This window comes from Macaca thibetana, chromosome 11, assembly GCF_024542745.1.
Source record: "Macaca thibetana thibetana isolate TM-01 chromosome 11, ASM2454274v1, whole genome shotgun sequence".
Classification (NCBI taxonomy): Eukaryota; Metazoa; Chordata; class Mammalia; order Primates; family Cercopithecidae; genus Macaca; species Macaca thibetana.
The window spans coordinates 49,687,590-49,704,693 of record NC_065588.1 but is presented as its reverse complement, the minus strand read 5'-3'; the positions used below and the strand labels follow the sequence as shown (position 1 = coordinate 49,704,693).

General features: G+C 49.8%; 2 protein-coding genes and 1 long non-coding RNA gene across 7 annotated transcripts in view; 1 reads left to right on the top strand and 2 right to left on the bottom strand.

Moving 5' to 3' along the window:
* The window catches only part of SP1 (Sp1 transcription factor), a 33,125-nt gene extending 29,266 nt beyond the window's left edge, over positions 1-3,859 (bottom strand). Inside the window, exons 1-3 of one of the 3 annotated variants that reach the window (XM_050748865.1) lie at positions 3,736-3,859; positions 2,244-2,401; positions 436-1,948 (exon numbers count right to left, since the gene is read on the bottom strand). In XM_050748865.1, coding sequence (XP_050604822.1) covers positions 436-1,948; positions 2,244-2,401; positions 3,736-3,742 — 1,678 coding nt within the window. In that variant the 5' untranslated portion in view covers positions 3,743-3,859. Of the gene's footprint in view, positions 1-435; positions 1,949-2,243; positions 2,402-3,200; positions 3,218-3,735 lie in introns of those variants that run through there. The other 2 variants (XM_050748868.1, XM_050748866.1) reach the window with 2 other exon arrangements.
* Positions 1-17,104, top strand: part of LOC126931196 (uncharacterized) — a 155,046-nt gene that overhangs the window by 64,797 nt on the left and 73,145 nt on the right. The gene's annotated exons all lie outside the window — the stretch shown is intronic.
* Positions 1-17,104, bottom strand: part of PRR13 (proline rich 13) — an 86,974-nt gene that overhangs the window by 64,250 nt on the left and 5,620 nt on the right. The gene's annotated exons all lie outside the window — the stretch shown is intronic.

The following is a 17,104-nucleotide window of genomic DNA, read 5'->3' as shown; positions in this document are numbered from 1 at the left end:
GAGCCGAGACTGCATCACTGCACTCCAGCCTGGGTAACAGAGCAAGCCTCTATCTCAAAAAAAAAAAAAAAAAAAGAAAACAGAAAAGAAAACGTGACCACATGAGGCCCACAAAGCCTAAAATATTTACTATCTGGCCCTTTACAGAAAAAGTTTGTCAACCCTTATTCTGCAGCACCAAAAACACTGAGTAGTACACAGACTCCAAAATATTGCCCAGAAGTGCTCCTTTCTCATCAAACTAACTGGAGAAGTTTCCTTTACTTCAGTTCCAAATTACTTAAACAGAATCTCTATTTCTCAAATTTATTTGCCTATATGACTAGCCCTCAAGAAAGTGTTATCTCAAAAAGCTCTATTCCCTTATTTAGACTCAAGTTTTAGCTAAGATGCTAGGGTTGGTTCCCAATAAATGTAAAAGATCGGAAAGCTTACCTGGGGCATTTGCTATAGCCAACGGCAGGCCTTGAATTGGGTGCACCTGGATTCCTGAAGTACCCAATGCACTGAGGTTAATGGTCTGGAGGCCTGGCATGGAGGAGAGTTGAGCAGCATTCACAGTGACTGTGCCAGCAGGAATGGAAGCAGCTGAGGCAATGGGTGTAAGAGTGGTGCTGCTGCTGCTGGTCTGTCCCAAAGAAACACCCTGCATTGGGGCTAAGGTGATTGTCTGGGCTTGTGGGTTCTGAACTTGGAGGTTCTGCAGCTGTAGAGTCTGCCAACTGACCTGTCCGTTGGGCCCCACTGTTGGTGTCCGGATGATGATGGGACCAGAGTTTGGAACAGCCTGAAGCTGGAGGTTCTGGAGGGTTTCTTGGGAGATAGCTTGAGTTGTAAAGGTCTGCCCTGACAATGGTGCTGCTTGGAGGGCCTGGAGGGCCTGTCCCCCTTGAACTAGCTGAGGCTGGATAAGAATTTGTTGCTGCTGTGTCTGCTGGTTTTGCTCTCCTTCTTTTTGCTGACCTGCTTGCAGTGAGCCTCCAGATGTCTGGTTTTGCTGGATGTTCAGAGCATCAGACCCCTGTAGCCCACTGACCCTCTGGGGTGTCTGGCCTTGAGAGTTGGTCCCTGATGATCCACTGGTAGTAAAGTTCATAATTCCCATGTTGCTGGTGGTAGTAGTAGTTGAGTAGCTATTGGCATTGGTAAAAAAGGAGCTGGAACTGGCTTGTGATGACACCAAGCTGGCAGAACTGATGGTAGTCCCTGAGGTGACAGGCTGTGAGCCGCTCTCCTGGGACCCAGAGCTGCTGATGGTGACTGCCTGAGAGCTGGGAGTCAAGGTAGCTGCAGAAACGCTGTTGACAGGTAGCAAGGTGATGTTCCCATTCAGGGCCACTGGTACATTGGTCACATACTGAGTCTGTCCTGAGAGTACATTATTAGCCAGGCCTTGGAGGGGGACAGCCTGCTGGAGTAGATTTGGCATAGCAGCAATGATGTTGCCTCCACTTCCTCGATTTGTGATAATCTGTTGGTTTGCACCTGGTATGATCTGTATTTGACCAGAACCATCCTGCTGCACTTGGGCCCCAGTGGCAGCAAACTGCAGCTGTTGCCCATCAACGGTCTGGAACTGTGGGATTACTTGATACTGAATATTAGGCATCACTCCAGGTAGTCCTGTCAGAACTTGCTGGTTCTGTAAGTTGGGAGTGGCAGCCACAACATACTGCCCACCAGAGACTGTGCGATTCTTGGAAGACTCACTGCCATTGCTGCCATTGGTACTGCTGCCACTCTGTTCCTTTGAGGTAGGGGTAGCCCCAGAGGAGGAAGAGATGATCTGCCAGCCATTGGCACCCTGTGAAAGTTGTGTGGCTGTGAGGTCAAGCTCACCTGTTCCCCCTGACTGACTCGGGCCCTGGGAGTTGTTGCTGTTCTCATTGGGTGACTCAATTCTGCTGCAAGTTGCTGCCAGCAGAGCCAAAGGGGATGGCTGGGACTCCTGGCCAAAAATAAGGGAGAGGAAAGGAGTTAGTGACACCCAGCTGCCAGCCTAGGGGGCAGTATACAACAAATAAACAGCAACGTAGTGCAGACAAGGAGCAAAAAACAGAAACAAAAAGCTGACCTATCTGTATTGCTGAAACTCCTGTCTTTGGGGATCTCCATACTCTTACTTCTTATCTATAAAATGGTTTTGATAAGCTCCCTAAAAAGCTTTCTATGAAGAGTAAGGCAATTATCTAAGAATATTTACATCCTCTCAACATCTTCCCCACTCTATTATTATCACTTACCTGCCCTCCTCCTCCTCCACTGCTGCTGCTACTGCCTGTGCTGCTACTTCGAGCCTGTGAAAAGGCACCACCACCATTACCACTGCCCCCATTATTGCCACCAACTCCTTTTTCAATCTTCACCACAGCTGTCATTTCATCCATGGAGTGATCTTGGTCTAAAACAATTAAAAAACAAACAACTTAAACTTGAGAGAAGAAAAGAGATGAAGTAGGAAGGATAAAAGGAGGCTATGATGAAATAGCAATGACTAACAGGAAGGCGAAAGGCGCCAGTATAAAGAAAATGGATTGGAGGGCAGAGGGGAGCTGCAGGGCATGCAGGACATGAACTAGGCTCAATGGTGCCAAAAGTGGGCCTCAATTCTCCCTTACACAAAATTAAACTAAGAAAACATTCAAAAAGTGCTTTGGGGATAGGAAATGTGAAGGATGGTAGTCATGCTGAAAGAGTTTCAAAATAAAAAAAGTATCCTAAGGGAAAAAAGGGCAAGTAAGGCAAAAAACAATATGTGGGTGGATGGAAAGCTTGCTAAAATTAAGGTTAAAAGAGACGGAGAGGCCAGGCGCGGTGGTCATGCCTGTAATCCCAGTACTTTGAGACGCTGAGGCAGGAGGATCACCTGGGGTCAGGAGTTTGAGACCAGCCTGACCAACAAGGAGAAACCCCGTCCCCACCAAAAATACAAAATTAGCCGTGTGTGGTGGCGCATGCCTGTAATCCCAGCTACTCCCGGAGGCTGAGGCAGGAGAATCGCTTGAATCCGGGAGGTAGCAGTGAGCCGAGATCGCACCATTGCACTCCAGCCTGGGCGACAAGAGCGAAACTCCCTCTCAAAAAAAAAGAGAGAGATAAACAAAAACCCAAGTATTAAAAGTAACAAGAGGAGAGGGGAAAAAAAAAAGTTTTAGTAGGAAAACATTTGTGAATACTACTAAGGAACTAAAGGGGTGTACTGGTTCGTAGTCAGGAGGTTTCGGGGCGGAGGGCGGGCCCTGAGGGAAAGGGCGGTTTCGGGGTGAGGGGCGTGGAAAGGGCGGGACGGTGGGGCGGGGGGAAGGGAAATCTACGGAAAGTGGGGGGAGGAGGGCGCCGGAGCAAGCGGCGACCAGAGGGCGGACCAGACAAGCGGTTGGCCCGGGCGGGGCCTTCACTGCTCGGGCCGCCCCCGCGGCTCCAGCCCCCGGCGGGAGGAGCCTCAGGCGGGCGGCCGAGTAGTGGGGGGTAAGGCCCGTCCCCCGTGGCCGGGGCGGGCAGGGGGCGGGCGAGGCCACGCTGCCCCCTCCCCCGGGGCGGGCGGCCCATCCCCCTCCTCCTCGGAGGCCCCGCCACTGCCCCGTCTCCCTCCCTTCCCTCCGCCCCGGGCGGGACCTAGGCCGCCGCCGCCGCCTCCCGCCCGCCCCCCCTCACGGCGGGGATCGCCCGGTCGGCCCTCGCGCGCGCCCCCTCACTCGCCTCCCACCCCTAAGCTTGGAGTGGACTCATCCTTACCGCTCATGGTGGCAGCTGAGGGACAAGCTCAAGGGGGTCCTGTCCGGGGGGGTTGGGGGGGGCCGGGAAAAACGCGGACGCTGACGAGGCAAGCGAACCCGGACCGGACAGGGAGGGGGGGGTGAGGAGGAGGGAGCAGCGCGCCACCAGCCCAACCTATGCCCCGCCCCTTCTCTGCTGCCCCGCCCAATGAGGGAGGGGGAAAGGTGGGACTTGCAGAAGAAAGACGGTGAGGTTTTCCAATGGCAAGACTCGCTTGCTCTCTAAGGCGTGTAAGACTAAGTTGCGTGCCTGGTGTCCGCCCAAAAAGACAGCCCTCTCAGTGTTAAAAGCCAATGAAGGATGCAGGAAGTGAAGATGGGCGGGAGCTGGGGATTATTGGCTTGGAAGGAAACCAGTCAACCGGCAGGCGGGCTCCCTGAGACATTGGGATAGGGAAAGCTTTGATAGGAATGACAGAACAACGGCCAACTAGAATCCGGGATATGCTTGGGCAAAATCCTAGTGGGAGGAGAGGTAAGAAGGAGACAGGAATAGGATAGGCTGAAGCTGATTAAAACCAATCAGAAATCAGGCGGGCAGCCAGGAAAGTTATGATTGGATTAAGACTGAAAAAAGACAGGAAAGGACGCATATTGACGTGAATTAAAAGCCAATTAAACGCCGGATTAACTTCTGAGGGCGGAAACTTGGAGTGGCAGAGGAGAATTGGCGGCTCCCTCAGTTATTCAATCCAATGAGGGAACGAAGTAAGCCTGGCACCGCCTCCTAGTTGGCCAATGGGCGTTACCGGAGCCGCCCATCATGAGGGAGGGAAGAGGGCTGTGCCAAGAGGAGACCGTCGCCATATTGGCCCACCTCAGGGGACGTTGTTACAGTCATTAGGTGGGACGCTTTAGTGGAGTCTTGCAGCTCAACAGGTGTCAGAGCCAAGGCATTCGGCGCGCAGTTCCGCATCAACACTAGGATTTGTTTGAGTCTTCATTTAACTGCCCCTATAAAGTACCTCTCAAATCTTACCCGTTTCCCGGGTGGGCGGACAGGCGGGCAGATACCTCAATGTCGCTGCAAGCCCTGCGAGTGCAGCCGGAACGGGATTTGGGGACAGCGCTCACCAAATAAGTTAATACTGAGCTGACCAATATGCAGAGTCTCCGTAAGATTCCAGAAAACGCCATTTTGTTAAGTTCCGCCAGACAAAGGCGCTAACCACTTACGACTGGTTAACTTTTCAAGCTTTGAGGCTAAAGTGCGGATAAGTCACTTAGTAAATACCGCCTATGCATAAAGCAAGATAGTTGAGCTCCTGCTTTTTGCAATCACGAAGGTTAAACTTTACTGCAGGCACCTGGATTTCTGGCCTCCTCTTTATCCGTGTTTTGGTGGAGCCGGCCTTGATAGCTTGTCAATGACACGATAAGGTCATGTCCTTCAGTATTTGTATCTTAAATGTTGTCGCTTGCTTGTATGTTCTTATGTTTTAAAATCTGAATTCTCCTATACTATTTTAAGCCCTTTGGAGTTAAGAACTGAGGCCTCTGATGCTTTAGACAGGTAAAAAGGTGAAGTGATTGCTGACTGCCTACCGTGTTAGGCGCCTAAGTCAGGGAGGCAGTTGGTATTTCGTGTCATCCTTATCAGGAAGATGTTATTAAGTATTAGCTATATTATGTATTTTATAAGTGAAGACATTCAGGCTGAGAAGTGACTTACCCAAGGTCACAAAGCAAATGAGTCGTAAGTGTTAGATTCCAACCCAGAATAGTTCCACAAAAAGTTTTCTGTAAATTCTTCAGTGAATTAATGCTGCCAGGCGCAGTAGCTCAGGCCTGTAATCCCAGCACTATGAGAGGCCGAGGCGAGCGGGTTGCTTGAGCCCGGGGGTTCAAGACCAGTCATGGGCAACATGGTGAAACCCCGTCTCCACAAAAAAATAACAAAAATTAGCTAGGCATGGTCATGTACGCCAGTAGTCCCAGCTACTCAGGAGCCTGGGGTGGAAGGATCGCTTGAGCCCAGGAGGTTGAGGCTGCAGTGAGCCCAAATCCTGCCACTGCACTCCAGGCAGGAAAACAGAGAGAGACCTTGTCCCCAAAGTAAGTAAATATATAAATGCTTTTTAATTTTTACTGTCTAGCTCCTGAAAAAAAAAAATCCTACCCCTACTTCCAGGACAGCTCAAATGGCGTCATCCTCTTATATACCTTTGTTATGAAATTTATCAGAAAGGGCCGGGCGTAGTGGCTCAAGCCTGTAATCCCAGCACTTTGGGAGGCCGAGATGGGCGGATCATGAGGTCAGGAGATAGAGACCATCCGGGCTAACACAGTGAAACTCCGTCTCTACTAAAAAATACGAAAAACTAGCCGGGCGAGGTGGCCGGCGCCTGTAGTCCCAGCTACTCGGGAGGCTGAGGCAGGAGAATGGCGTGAACCTGGGAGGCGGAGCTTGCAGTGAGCCGAGATCGCGCCACTGCACTCCAGCCTGGGCGACAGAGCGAGACTCCGTCTCAAAAAAAGAAAAAAATTATCAGATTATATGACAAATAATTGCATCTCTCACTATATCAAGGTTTCTCAAAACGAAATGTCACACACTCTCAGAATCCTCTGGGTTCTTTTTCAAAAAAGGCAGATTCCTAGACTTCCACCTTAAACGTATTTTTAAGTAGCTCTTTCAAGTGATTAGTCCCTAAACCCAGTTTAAAACACACCAAGAAGGCTGGGCGCGGTGGCTCACGCCTGTAATCCCAGCACATTGGGAGGCAGAGGCAAGCAGATACTTGAGGTCAGGAGTTTGAGACCAGCCTGGCCAACATGGTGAAACACTGTCTCTACGAAAAATACAAAAATTAGTCGGGCGTGGTGGCGCATGCCTATAGTCTCAGTTACTCACAAGGCTGAAGCAGGAAAATCGCTTGAACCCGGGAGGTGGAGGTTGCAGTAACCGGGGATCATGCCACTGTACTCCAGCCTGAGCAACAGAGCAAGATTCAGTTTCAAAGAAAATAAAACAAAAACACCAAGAGAAGAAACTGGGGAAAAGAAACTTCCAGAAAGGGAGAAATTTCCTGGAAGGAAGAAACTGCATTACTCATCTTTGTAAATCAAGCTCTGAAGATTCTAATAGCTGTTTAGTGCATTCAGCAACTGTCTATACCTAAACTTGCTTGGGGATGGAGGTAGGGAGAGAAACTAACACCGTGGAGGAGTATTCTAAACATTTCACATATTTATCTAATTTAATTATTCCTACCAATTTAAGAGATAGTTGTCCCCTTTTACAGATGAGAAAACTGAGGCTCAAATATTTTGGTTAAATTATAACTGTCCTGTTTAGTTCTAAAGCCTGTGTTTTTTCCATAGCCCTAGTCTACATCTGAATTGGGAATTAGATTCCCAATTTTGGGAATCTTTTGGGAAAAAGACCTAGATTCAGAAATTCAAAAGCCATCATCCTTTTCACAATCCTTTTGCCTCTGCTCCTCCAGAAGAAGATAATTCAGCATGTGGCTAGTGAGGAATACCCTAGAGGTATACTAGTTTATTGATAGTCCCTGAGAGCAAATGAATGACATGCTCCATCTTCTCCAATTGCTCTGTAAAAACCTGAACAAATTTTCTTTAGACTGAAAAAAAACACAAAAAAAACAAACTTATATCAAGGCTATTCAGATCCCTCACATGCACACACGCAGTGTCTTTTTTTTTTTTTTTTTTTTTTTTCCTGAGACTCTCACCCTGTCTCCAAGGCTGGAGTGCAGTGGTGCAATCTTAGCTCACTGCAACCCCTGCCTCCCAGGTTCAAGTGATTCTCCTGCCTCAGCCTCCCGAGTAGCTGGGATTACAGGCGCGTACCACCATGCCCGGCTAATTTTTGTATTTTAGTAGAGATGAGGTTTCATCATGTCGGCCAGGCTGATCTCAAACTCACTCCTGACCTCAGGTGATCCTCTGCCCACCTCGACCTCCCAAAGTGCTGGGATTACAGGCGTGAGCCACTGTGCCCAGCAATTTTTTTTTTTTCTAAGACACAGTCTTGCCGGGCGCGGTGGCTCACGCCTGTAATCCCAGCACTTTGGGAGGCCGAGGCGGGCGGATCACAAAGTCAGGAGATCGAGACCACGGTGAAACCCCGTCTCTACTAAAAATACAAAAAATTAGCCGGGCGCAGTTGTGGGCGCCTGTAGTCCCAGCTACTCGGGAGGCTGAGGCAGGAGAATGGCGTGAACCCGGGAGGCGGAGCTTGCAGTGAGCCGAGATCGCGCCACTGCACTCCAGCCTGGGCTGGGCGACAGAGCGAGACTCCGTCTCAAAAAAAAAAAAAACAAAACAGACACAGTCTTGCCCTGTTTCCCAGGCTGGAGTGCAGTGGCATGATTTTGGCTCACTGCAACCTCTGCCACTCAGATTCAAGCAATTTTTTCTGCCTCAGCGTCCCTTGTAGCTGGGACTACAGACATGTGCCACCATGCCTGGCTAATTTTTGTATTTTTAGTAGAGACGGGGTTTCATCATGTTGGCCAGGCTGATCTTGAACTCCTGACCTGAGGTGATCTGCCCGCCTCAGCCTCCCAAAGTGCTGGGATTACAGGTGTGAGGCACTGTGCCTGGCTACCTGGTTAACTTTCTGATGTTTTGTTGAGATGAGATCTCATTATGTGGCCCAGTTGGTCTTGAACTCCTAAACTCAATCCCAAAGTGCTGAGATTACAGGCATGAGCCACCATGCCCCACTTAAAATTCATATCTTTTTCTTTCTTTTTTTTTTTTTTTTTTTTGAGACGGAGTCTTGCTCTGTTGCCAGGCTGGAGTGCAGTGGCGTGATCTTGGTTCACTGCAACCTCCGCCTCCTGGGCTCAAGCGATTCTCCTGCTTCAGCCTCCCAAGTAGCTGGGACTACAGGCACATGCTACCACGCCCAGCTAATTTTGGTATTTTTAGTAGAGACAGGGTTTCACCATGTTGGACAGGATGGTCTTGATCTCTTGACCTCATGATGCGCCTGCTTTGGCCTCCCAAAGTGCTGGGATTACAGGCGTGACCCAGTGCACCCGGCCAAATTCCTACCTTTCATAAGAATGACTTCTATGAAGCCTTTCCTACCTCCCTCAGTTATTGAATACCCTGGCCACTGTGCTCCTTTTATTTGCCTCCATTAGAGGTATCTGAGTATCCTGTCTCCCCGACTAGATTAAGCGATTTGAGGGCAGGGGTGATGCCTTTTCACTTTGGATTCTCAGGGCCTGGAATATAGTTGAGTCCCAGTAACATTTTTGTTAAATGGGAGGGGAAGCCTAATCCTGACCATCCTGAATAGTCTCCAGATACAATACTAAGATTGATTCTCAGCTTTCATTTGGGTGCCTTATAAAAGTTAAATCACTCTTCCTGATTTTTTTTTTTTTTAATTGAGATAGAGTCTCACTCTGTCACCCAGGGTAGAGTGCAGTGGCAGGATCTTGGTTCACTGCAACCTCCGTCTCCCAGGTTCAAGTGATTCTCCCACTTCAGCCTCCCAAGTAGCTGGAACTACAGGCATATGCCACCACCCCTGGCTAACTTTGGTATTTTTAGTAGAGATGGGGTTTCTCCATGTTGGCCAGGCTGGTCTCAAACTCCTGACCTCAAGTGATCGGCGCACCTCAGCCTCCCACAGTGCCGGGATTGCAGGTGTGAGCCACCGCGCCGGGCCTCTTCCTGATTTTCAACCCAATCCTCAGCTTTTTTCAGTCTCCTATTTAGCAATCTGATAATTAAGAACATTTTACAGGCTGGGCGTGGTGGCTCATGTCTGTAATCCCAGCACTTTGGTCGGCTGAGGCAGGCGGATCACCTGAGGTTGGCAGTTCAAGATGAGCCTGACCAACATGGAGAAACCCCATCTCTACTAAAAACACAAAAATTACCCAGGCATGGTGGCACATGCCTGTAAACCCAGCTACAAAGGAGCCTGAGGCAGAAGAATCGCTTGAACCCTGGAGGTGGAGGTTGCAGTGAGCTGACATTGCGCCATTGCACTCCAGCCTGGGCAACAAGAGCGAAACTCCATCAAACTCTCAACTACAGCTAAGTACAAAGTGGACTAACTGAAATTTCTTTACCTGTCCTGCCTACTCTAGGATAAAGGAGGCTAGAAAAAAAGAGTCTTTTGACAAAATAGTGAAGTCTCGCAGTCTTCTAAACTCTTACTTTCCACCTCTCTGAACAAGAAAACAAGCCTAGACTTTTCATATCAGAAGCTTGTGATAAGCAGGCTAAGATCATTCAGTGCGATTCGGACTATAGAAACTGGAGGGAACACCGCATACAGCCCCCGAAGTCTTTTAAGAACCCTGGCAAGGCAAGAAATTGATCCAAAAAGAAACTGAAACAAGACGGGCTTCTTCCTGGTTGGCAAGCCCAGAACTTGTGAGAAATTCAGGACTGGCTGCTGCTAACTGGTTGCTGATAATCTTTTTTGTGTTTGTTTGTTTGAGACAGAGTTTTGCTCTTGTTGCCCAGGCTGAGGTGCAATGGCGTAATCTCGGCTCACCGCAACCTCCACCTCCCGGGTTCAAGCGATTCTCCTGCCTCGGCCTCCTGAGCAGCTGGGATTACAGGCATGCGCTACCATGCCCGGCTAATTTTGTGTTTTTAGTAGAGATGGGGTTTCTCCATGTTGGTCAGGCTGGTCTCCAACTCCCGACTTCAGGCGATCCGCCCACCTCCGCCTCCCAAAGTGCTGGGATTACAGATATGACCCACTGCGCCCGGCCAATATTCTTTATTAACACTATTTAAAATGACTCATTCTGTACCTTTGCTGTGTCTTTGTTTCCTTATTTGAGAAGCACTGTGATTCATCCCTGCCTGGGCTGCACCTAGTAATACTAGGAAGGCGTTCATTCAGTTCTGCAGAGTCTGTGGCTCTGGTGGTCTTAAAGGCCCTGAAGAAGCAAGGCTGGTTGTAAAATGAGAGTTTTTGTTTGAGGGTTGGAAGGTATGGTCAAGAACACAATTTAGTTATTGTTGGAGCTGAACTCTGGCTCAACCTTTTTTAATATTCCCTGACAGTAAGCCCAGTTGATGGTCTCTGGAGCTGGAAGATCCTTTACCAAATAAAACCAATAGTAGTTGGAAGCATGGTGAGAAAGAGGAAGAGAGATTGCTGAGAGACTGGAAGTTTCACAATCCATCTGCTTTCTTGAGAACTGGAGAAGGAAGGCTCAGTGAACTGAGGAGTGTCAGAGATTGGCTTATACCCCAAGTAGATCAAACATAGAGCTTTCCTGAACATTTAAATCTGACCCCTAGGGATTCCAGTTTGGAACAAACACATAATTAAAACATTTTCCTTTCCTTCACCAAATACCCAAACCCCTAAGGCTCCTCAGGGAGCCTAGGCTTGCCACACCCGAGGAAGGCATGATTAATGTCATCTAACCCCTGTGGTACCTACACACACCCAGACCCCTGCACTCCAAGTGTGATGGGGTCCTGCCTGGCAGCTAAACATTTAGATTTTTTTTTCTTTTTTGAGATGGAGTCTCGATCTGTTGCACAGGCTGGACTGCAGTGGCACAATCTCCATTTACTGCAACCTCATTTACTGCAACCTCTGCCTCCAAGGTTCAAGTGATTCTCCTGCCTCAAACTCCCGAGTAGCTGGGATTACAGGCACATGCCACCACGTCCCGCTAATGTTTGTGTTTTTAGTAGAGAGGGTTTCACCATGTTGGCCAGGCTGGTCTCAAACTCCTGACCTCAAGTGGTTCTCCCGCCTCGGCCTCTCAAAGTGCTGGGATTACAGGCGTGGGGCCACCACGCCCAGCCCAGCTTAGCATTAAAAAAAAAAAAAAAAAAAAAAAAAAAAAAAAGTTCCTCTTTTAACCAAAAGTGAAGCAGTTTCCTTTTCTCCTTCCTCTCCTGAGACAAGTAGCCCTAAGTCCTCTCCAGAGTCCAGAGGTGAGAAGAAAGGGACACTACCCCATTCCCAGAGAAGGAGCATGGCCCAGACAGGTGTGGGAAAAGGACCTGCTCTTCCTGGGCATTCACGGCAGAGGCTGGAGGAAGAAAGGGAAGGGGAGGCGAGAGGAGGGCAGCGGGCCAGGGGCTGGCTCTGTTTCCCCCTCCCACGGAACTGGGGCCACCCTGGGGGCGGGCGGAGGGCCGGGCTGGAGGAGGAGGGAGCCAGATTCGTAAACAAACCCGCCCGGGCCACGAGGTGCCCAGAGGAATGGGGTGGGGCTTGCCGGCCTCAGGCCCAGCCCGGAGCTGGAAGACTGGCGTGGGCTGGGCTGGGGCCTCTCCACCCCTAGTTTCCTGTTAGGGGTGGGCCCTGTGGCTCTCCCCGGTCGCAAACCCCTCCTTCCTGCTTTGCCCTCCCTCCCTCGAGCCCGAGAAGCTAGCTGAAGTTCTTGAAGGCCTGACACCTGACTTCTCGACGCTTCTTCCGGAAGCCTTCACTGCCCCTAGGGAGAAAAACTGGGCGAGTGGGTGGCTCCTGTAGGGGAAAGGTCCTGGAACACCATGTTAGTTCCTTCTTGGTATGGTCAGGAAAATAGTGGAGAGAAGGAGGGAGAGGACAGGAGCGCCACAGACTTCTGTCTCCAAGAGGGGTTTTCCGCACCACTGCCTGCGCCCCAGATGCCCTGCTTAGAAGCGTTAATCTCCACCACCTCCTGCCAGCGCTCTGCGCTCCCCTCCCCCGCCGCTGTAGGCTATCAGAGGTGCCTGGGCAAAGGTCCCTGGGAGTGTCCCAGGAAGAATTTCTCCAGTCACTCACAAACTCATAACTAACATCTGCAGATATATTATCCCTTTCCAAAAGTTAGGAAATAAACAGAGCTTGAGAAGTGTGCCCGACCAAAGTCTCAAGGCAGGTCAGGCAGGACTCCCTGATTACAATTCTACTTCTTCAGCATTTCCGTAAGTGTGCAGTGACCACTGGTGGAATTTATATACTTATTTATTTATTCTGAGACAGAGTCTTGCTCTGTTGCCCAGGCTGGAGTGCAGTGGCACAGTCTTGGCTCCTTGCTACCTCTGCCTCCCGGGCTCAAGCAATTCTCCTGCCTCAGACTCCCGAGTAGCTGGGATTACAGGCGTGAGCCACCATGCCCTGCTAATTGTTGTATCTTTAATAGAGATGGGGTTTCACCAAGTTGACCAGGCTAGTCTTGAACTCCTGACCTCAAATGATCCGCCCACCTTGACCTCCCAAAGTGCTGAGATTACAGGTGCATGCCACCGCGCCTGACAGGGCGAAACCTCCTCTCTACTAAAATAAATTAGCCCGGTGAGGTGGCACGTGCCTGTAGTCCCAGCTACTCTGGAGACTGAGGCAGGAGAATCACTTTAGCCCAGGAGGCAGAGTTTGCCGTGAGCAGAGATCACGCCATTGCCCTCCAGCCTGGGCAACAAGAGCAAAACTCCGTCTCAAAATAGTAATAATAATAATTGTTAAGTTTAGATGATGGGTGTTCTAGGTTCATTTTCTTCTCTATACCGATTTAAATGATTTTTTTTTTTTTTTTTTTTTTTTGAGACGGAGTCTCGCTCTGTCGCCCAGGCTGGAGTGCAGTGGCCGGATCTCCGCTCACTGCAAGCTCCGCCTCCCGGGTTTACGCCATTCTCCCGCCTCAGCCTCCCGAGTAGCTGGGACTACAGGTGCCCGCCACCTCGCCCGGCTAGTTTTTTGTACTTCTTTTTAGTAGAGACGGGGTTTCACCGTGTTAGCCAGGATGGTCTCGATCTCCTGACCTCGTGATCCGCCCGTCTCGGCCTCCCAAAGTGCTGGGATTACAGGCGTGAACCACCGCGCCCGGCCCCAGCTAATTTTTAAAATTTTTTTCTAGAGATGGAGTCCCAATATGTTGTCCAGGCTGGTCTCAAACTCCTGGACTCATGTGATCTTCCTGCCTTGGCCTCCCAAAGTGCTGAGATTACAGACATGAGCCACCACGAGTGCCCAGCCAAATGTTTTAATTTTTTTGTAGAGATTGGGTCTGTGGGGCCGGGCGCGGTGGCTCAAGCCTGTAATCCCAGCACTTTGGGAGGCCGAGACGGGCGGATCACGAGGTCAGGAGATCGAGACCATCCTGGCTAACACGGTGAAACCCCGTCTCTATTAAAAAATAGAAAAAAACTAGCCGGGCGAGGTGGCAGCGCCTGTAGTCCCAGCTACTCGGAAGGCTGAGGCAGGAGAATGGCCTGAACCCGGGAGGCGGAGCTTGCAGTGAGCCGAGATCGCGCCACTGCACTCCAGCCTGGGCGACAGAGCGAGACTCCGTCTCAAAAAAAAAAAAAAAAAAAAAAAGACATGGGGTCTGTGCTCAGCCTACATTTTTGTATTGAATTGTTTGACTTAAAGAAGCTTGTTATGTGTGGCTGGGCACGGTGGCTCACGCCTGTAATCCCAGCACTTTGGGAGGCCGAGGCAGGCGGATCACAAGGTCAGGAGGTTGAGATCATCCTGGCTAACACGGTGAAACCCCATCTCTACTAAAAATACAAAAAATTAGCCGGGCGAGGTGACAGGTACCTGTAGTCCCAGCTACTCGGGAGGCTGAGGCAGGAGAATGGCGTGAACCCAGGAGGCGGAGCCTGCAGTGAGCCGAGATCGCACCACTGCACTCCAGCCTGGGCAACAGAGCGAGATTCTGTCTCAGGAAAAAAAAAAAAGAGCTTGTTATGTGTATTATATTAATTATTTGTTTAAAATGTGACAAATATTTTCTCCCTATGGATTGTCTTTTTTTAAATTCCACACATACTGCAGGTGTTGTTGTTGTTTTGTTTTTTTGACACGGAGTTTTGTTCTTGTTGCCTGCTACCACGCCCGGCTAATTTTTTTTTTTTTTTAATTGAGACGGAGTCCAGGAATGCCTCTAAAAATTGTATTTTATCTACTGTTCCTTGGGTAAGAGCATGTACTTATTATAAATCCTGCCCTTAGGTCAAGACCACCTTGACCATGAATCTTGCCCTTAGGCAGATTCACAGAACATTCTTGCCTTTCCTGTAGAGGTCAACTTCAATTGTCCTACACATTCCTTCCCTATGGTATATAAATTCTGGATCTGGAGATTAATGGCACAGGGATACACTGTCTTGTCTCAACACCGCCAGAGATACAAACATGGCTTCTGTTCGTAAGTCTCTGTTGAATGTTTCTCCCTTTTTTTGAGATGGTCTTGCTCTGTCACCCAGGCTCTTACTGCCTCAGCCTCCCCAGTAGCTGGGACCATAGGCAGGTGACACCACACCCAGCTAATTTTTTTTTTTTCTTTTTTGAGACGGAGTTTCGTTCTTGTTGCCCAGGAGTGCAGTGGCACAATCTTGGCTCACCTCAACCTCTGCGTCCTGGGTACAAGCGATTCTCCTGCCTCAAACTGCCGAGTAGCTAGGATTACAGGCATGCACCACCTCACGTGGTTAATTTTACTTTTTTTTTTTTTTTTTTTTGAGACGGAGTCTGGCTCTGCTGCCCAGGCTGGAGTGCAGTAGCCAGATCTCAGTTCACTGCAAGCTCCGCCTCCCGGGTTCACGCCATTCTCCTGCCTCAGCCTCCGGAGTAGCTGGGACTACAGGCGCCCGCCACCTCGCCCGGCTAGTTTTTTGTATTTTTTAGTAGAGACGGGGTTTCACCGTGTTACCCAGGATGGTCTCGATCTCCTGACCTCGTGATCCGCCCGTCTCGGCCTCCCAAAGTGCTGGGATTACAGGCTTGAGCTACCTCGCCCGGCTAATTTTACATTTTTAATAGAGACAGGGTTTCTCCATGTTGGTCAGGCTAGTCTTGAACTCCCGACCTCAGGTGATTCACCCACCTCGGCCTCCCAAAGTGCTGAGATTAAACAGGCGTGAGCCACCGTGCCGTGCTTTTTTTTTTTTTTTTTTGAGACAGAGTCTCACTTTGTCACTCAGTCTAGAGTGCAATGACTTCATCTTGGCTCAAGGCAGACTTTGCCTCCCGGGTTCACGCGATTCTCCTGCCTCAGCCACCCATGTAGCTGGGATTACAGGCACCTGCCATCATGCCTGGCTAATTTTTGTATTTTTGTAGAGATGGAGGTCACCATGTTGGCCAGGCTGGTCTTGAACTCCTGACCTCAGGTGATACGCCTGCCTCACCCTCCCAAAGTGATGGGATTATAGGCGTGAGCCACTGTGCCTGGCCCATACAACCTCCGCCTCCCAGGTTCAAGCAGTTCTCCTGCCTCAACCTGCCAAGTAGCTGGGATTACAGGCATGTGCCACCTTATCCAGCTAATTGTATATTTTTGGTAGAGACGGGGTTTCTCCCTCTTGGTCAGGCTGGTGTCCAACTCCTGACCTCAGGTGATCCGCCCACCTCAACCTCCCAAAGTGCAGGCATTACAGGCGTGAGCCGCTGCGGCCGGCCTGGATGTTCTTGCTTATATGTGGGACCTAAACATGGACATAAAGCTGGGGACAATAATCACTGGGGACTCCAAAAGGGGGAAGGGAAGGAGAAGGGCTAAAAAATACCTGTTGTGTACTATGCTCACTGTTTGGGTGATGGGATCAGTAGAAGCCCAAACCTCAGCAATATTTTTGTTGTTGTTGCTGTTGTTGTTGTTGAGACAGGGTCTTCTTGCTCTGTCACCCAGGCTGGAGTGTAGTGGCATGATCTTGGCTCACTCCAATCTCCACCCACCAGGCTCAAACAATCTTCCTATCTCAACCCCCGAAGTAACTGGGACCACAGGCTCACACTGCCATTCCCAGCTTTTTTCTTTTTTCCTTTTTCTTTTCTTTTCTTTTTCTTTTTTTTTTTTTTTTTTTTTTTTTCCTGAGACGGAGTTTCACGCTTGTTGCCCAGGCTGGAGTGCAAAGGCACCATCTCGGCTCATGGCAATCTCCTCCTCCTGGGTTCAGGTGATTCTCCAGCCTCAGCCTCCCAAGACTGGGGTTACAGGCGTACGGCACCATGCCCAGCTAATTTTTGTATTTTTTTTAGTAGAGATGGGGTTTCGCCATGTTCACCAGGCTGGCCTGGAACTCCTGACCTCAGGTGATCTGCCCGCCTCGGCCTACCAAAGTGCTGGGATTACAGGCATGAGCCACCGCACCCAGCCTCTTTTTTCTTTTTTTGTATTTTTAGTAGAGATGGGGGGCGGGTCTCACCATGTTGTTTAGGCTGGTCTTGAACTTCTTTTTTGTTGTTTTTGAGACAGAGTCTCGCTCTGTTGCCCAGGCTGGAGTGCAATGGAACAATCTCAGCTCACTGTAACCTTCACCTCCCAGCTTCAAGTGATTCTCCTGCCTCAACCTCCCGAGTAGCTGGGATTACAGGCACCCGCCATCACGCCCAGCTAATTTTTGTATTTTTAGTAGAGACGGAGTTTCACCATGTTGGCCAG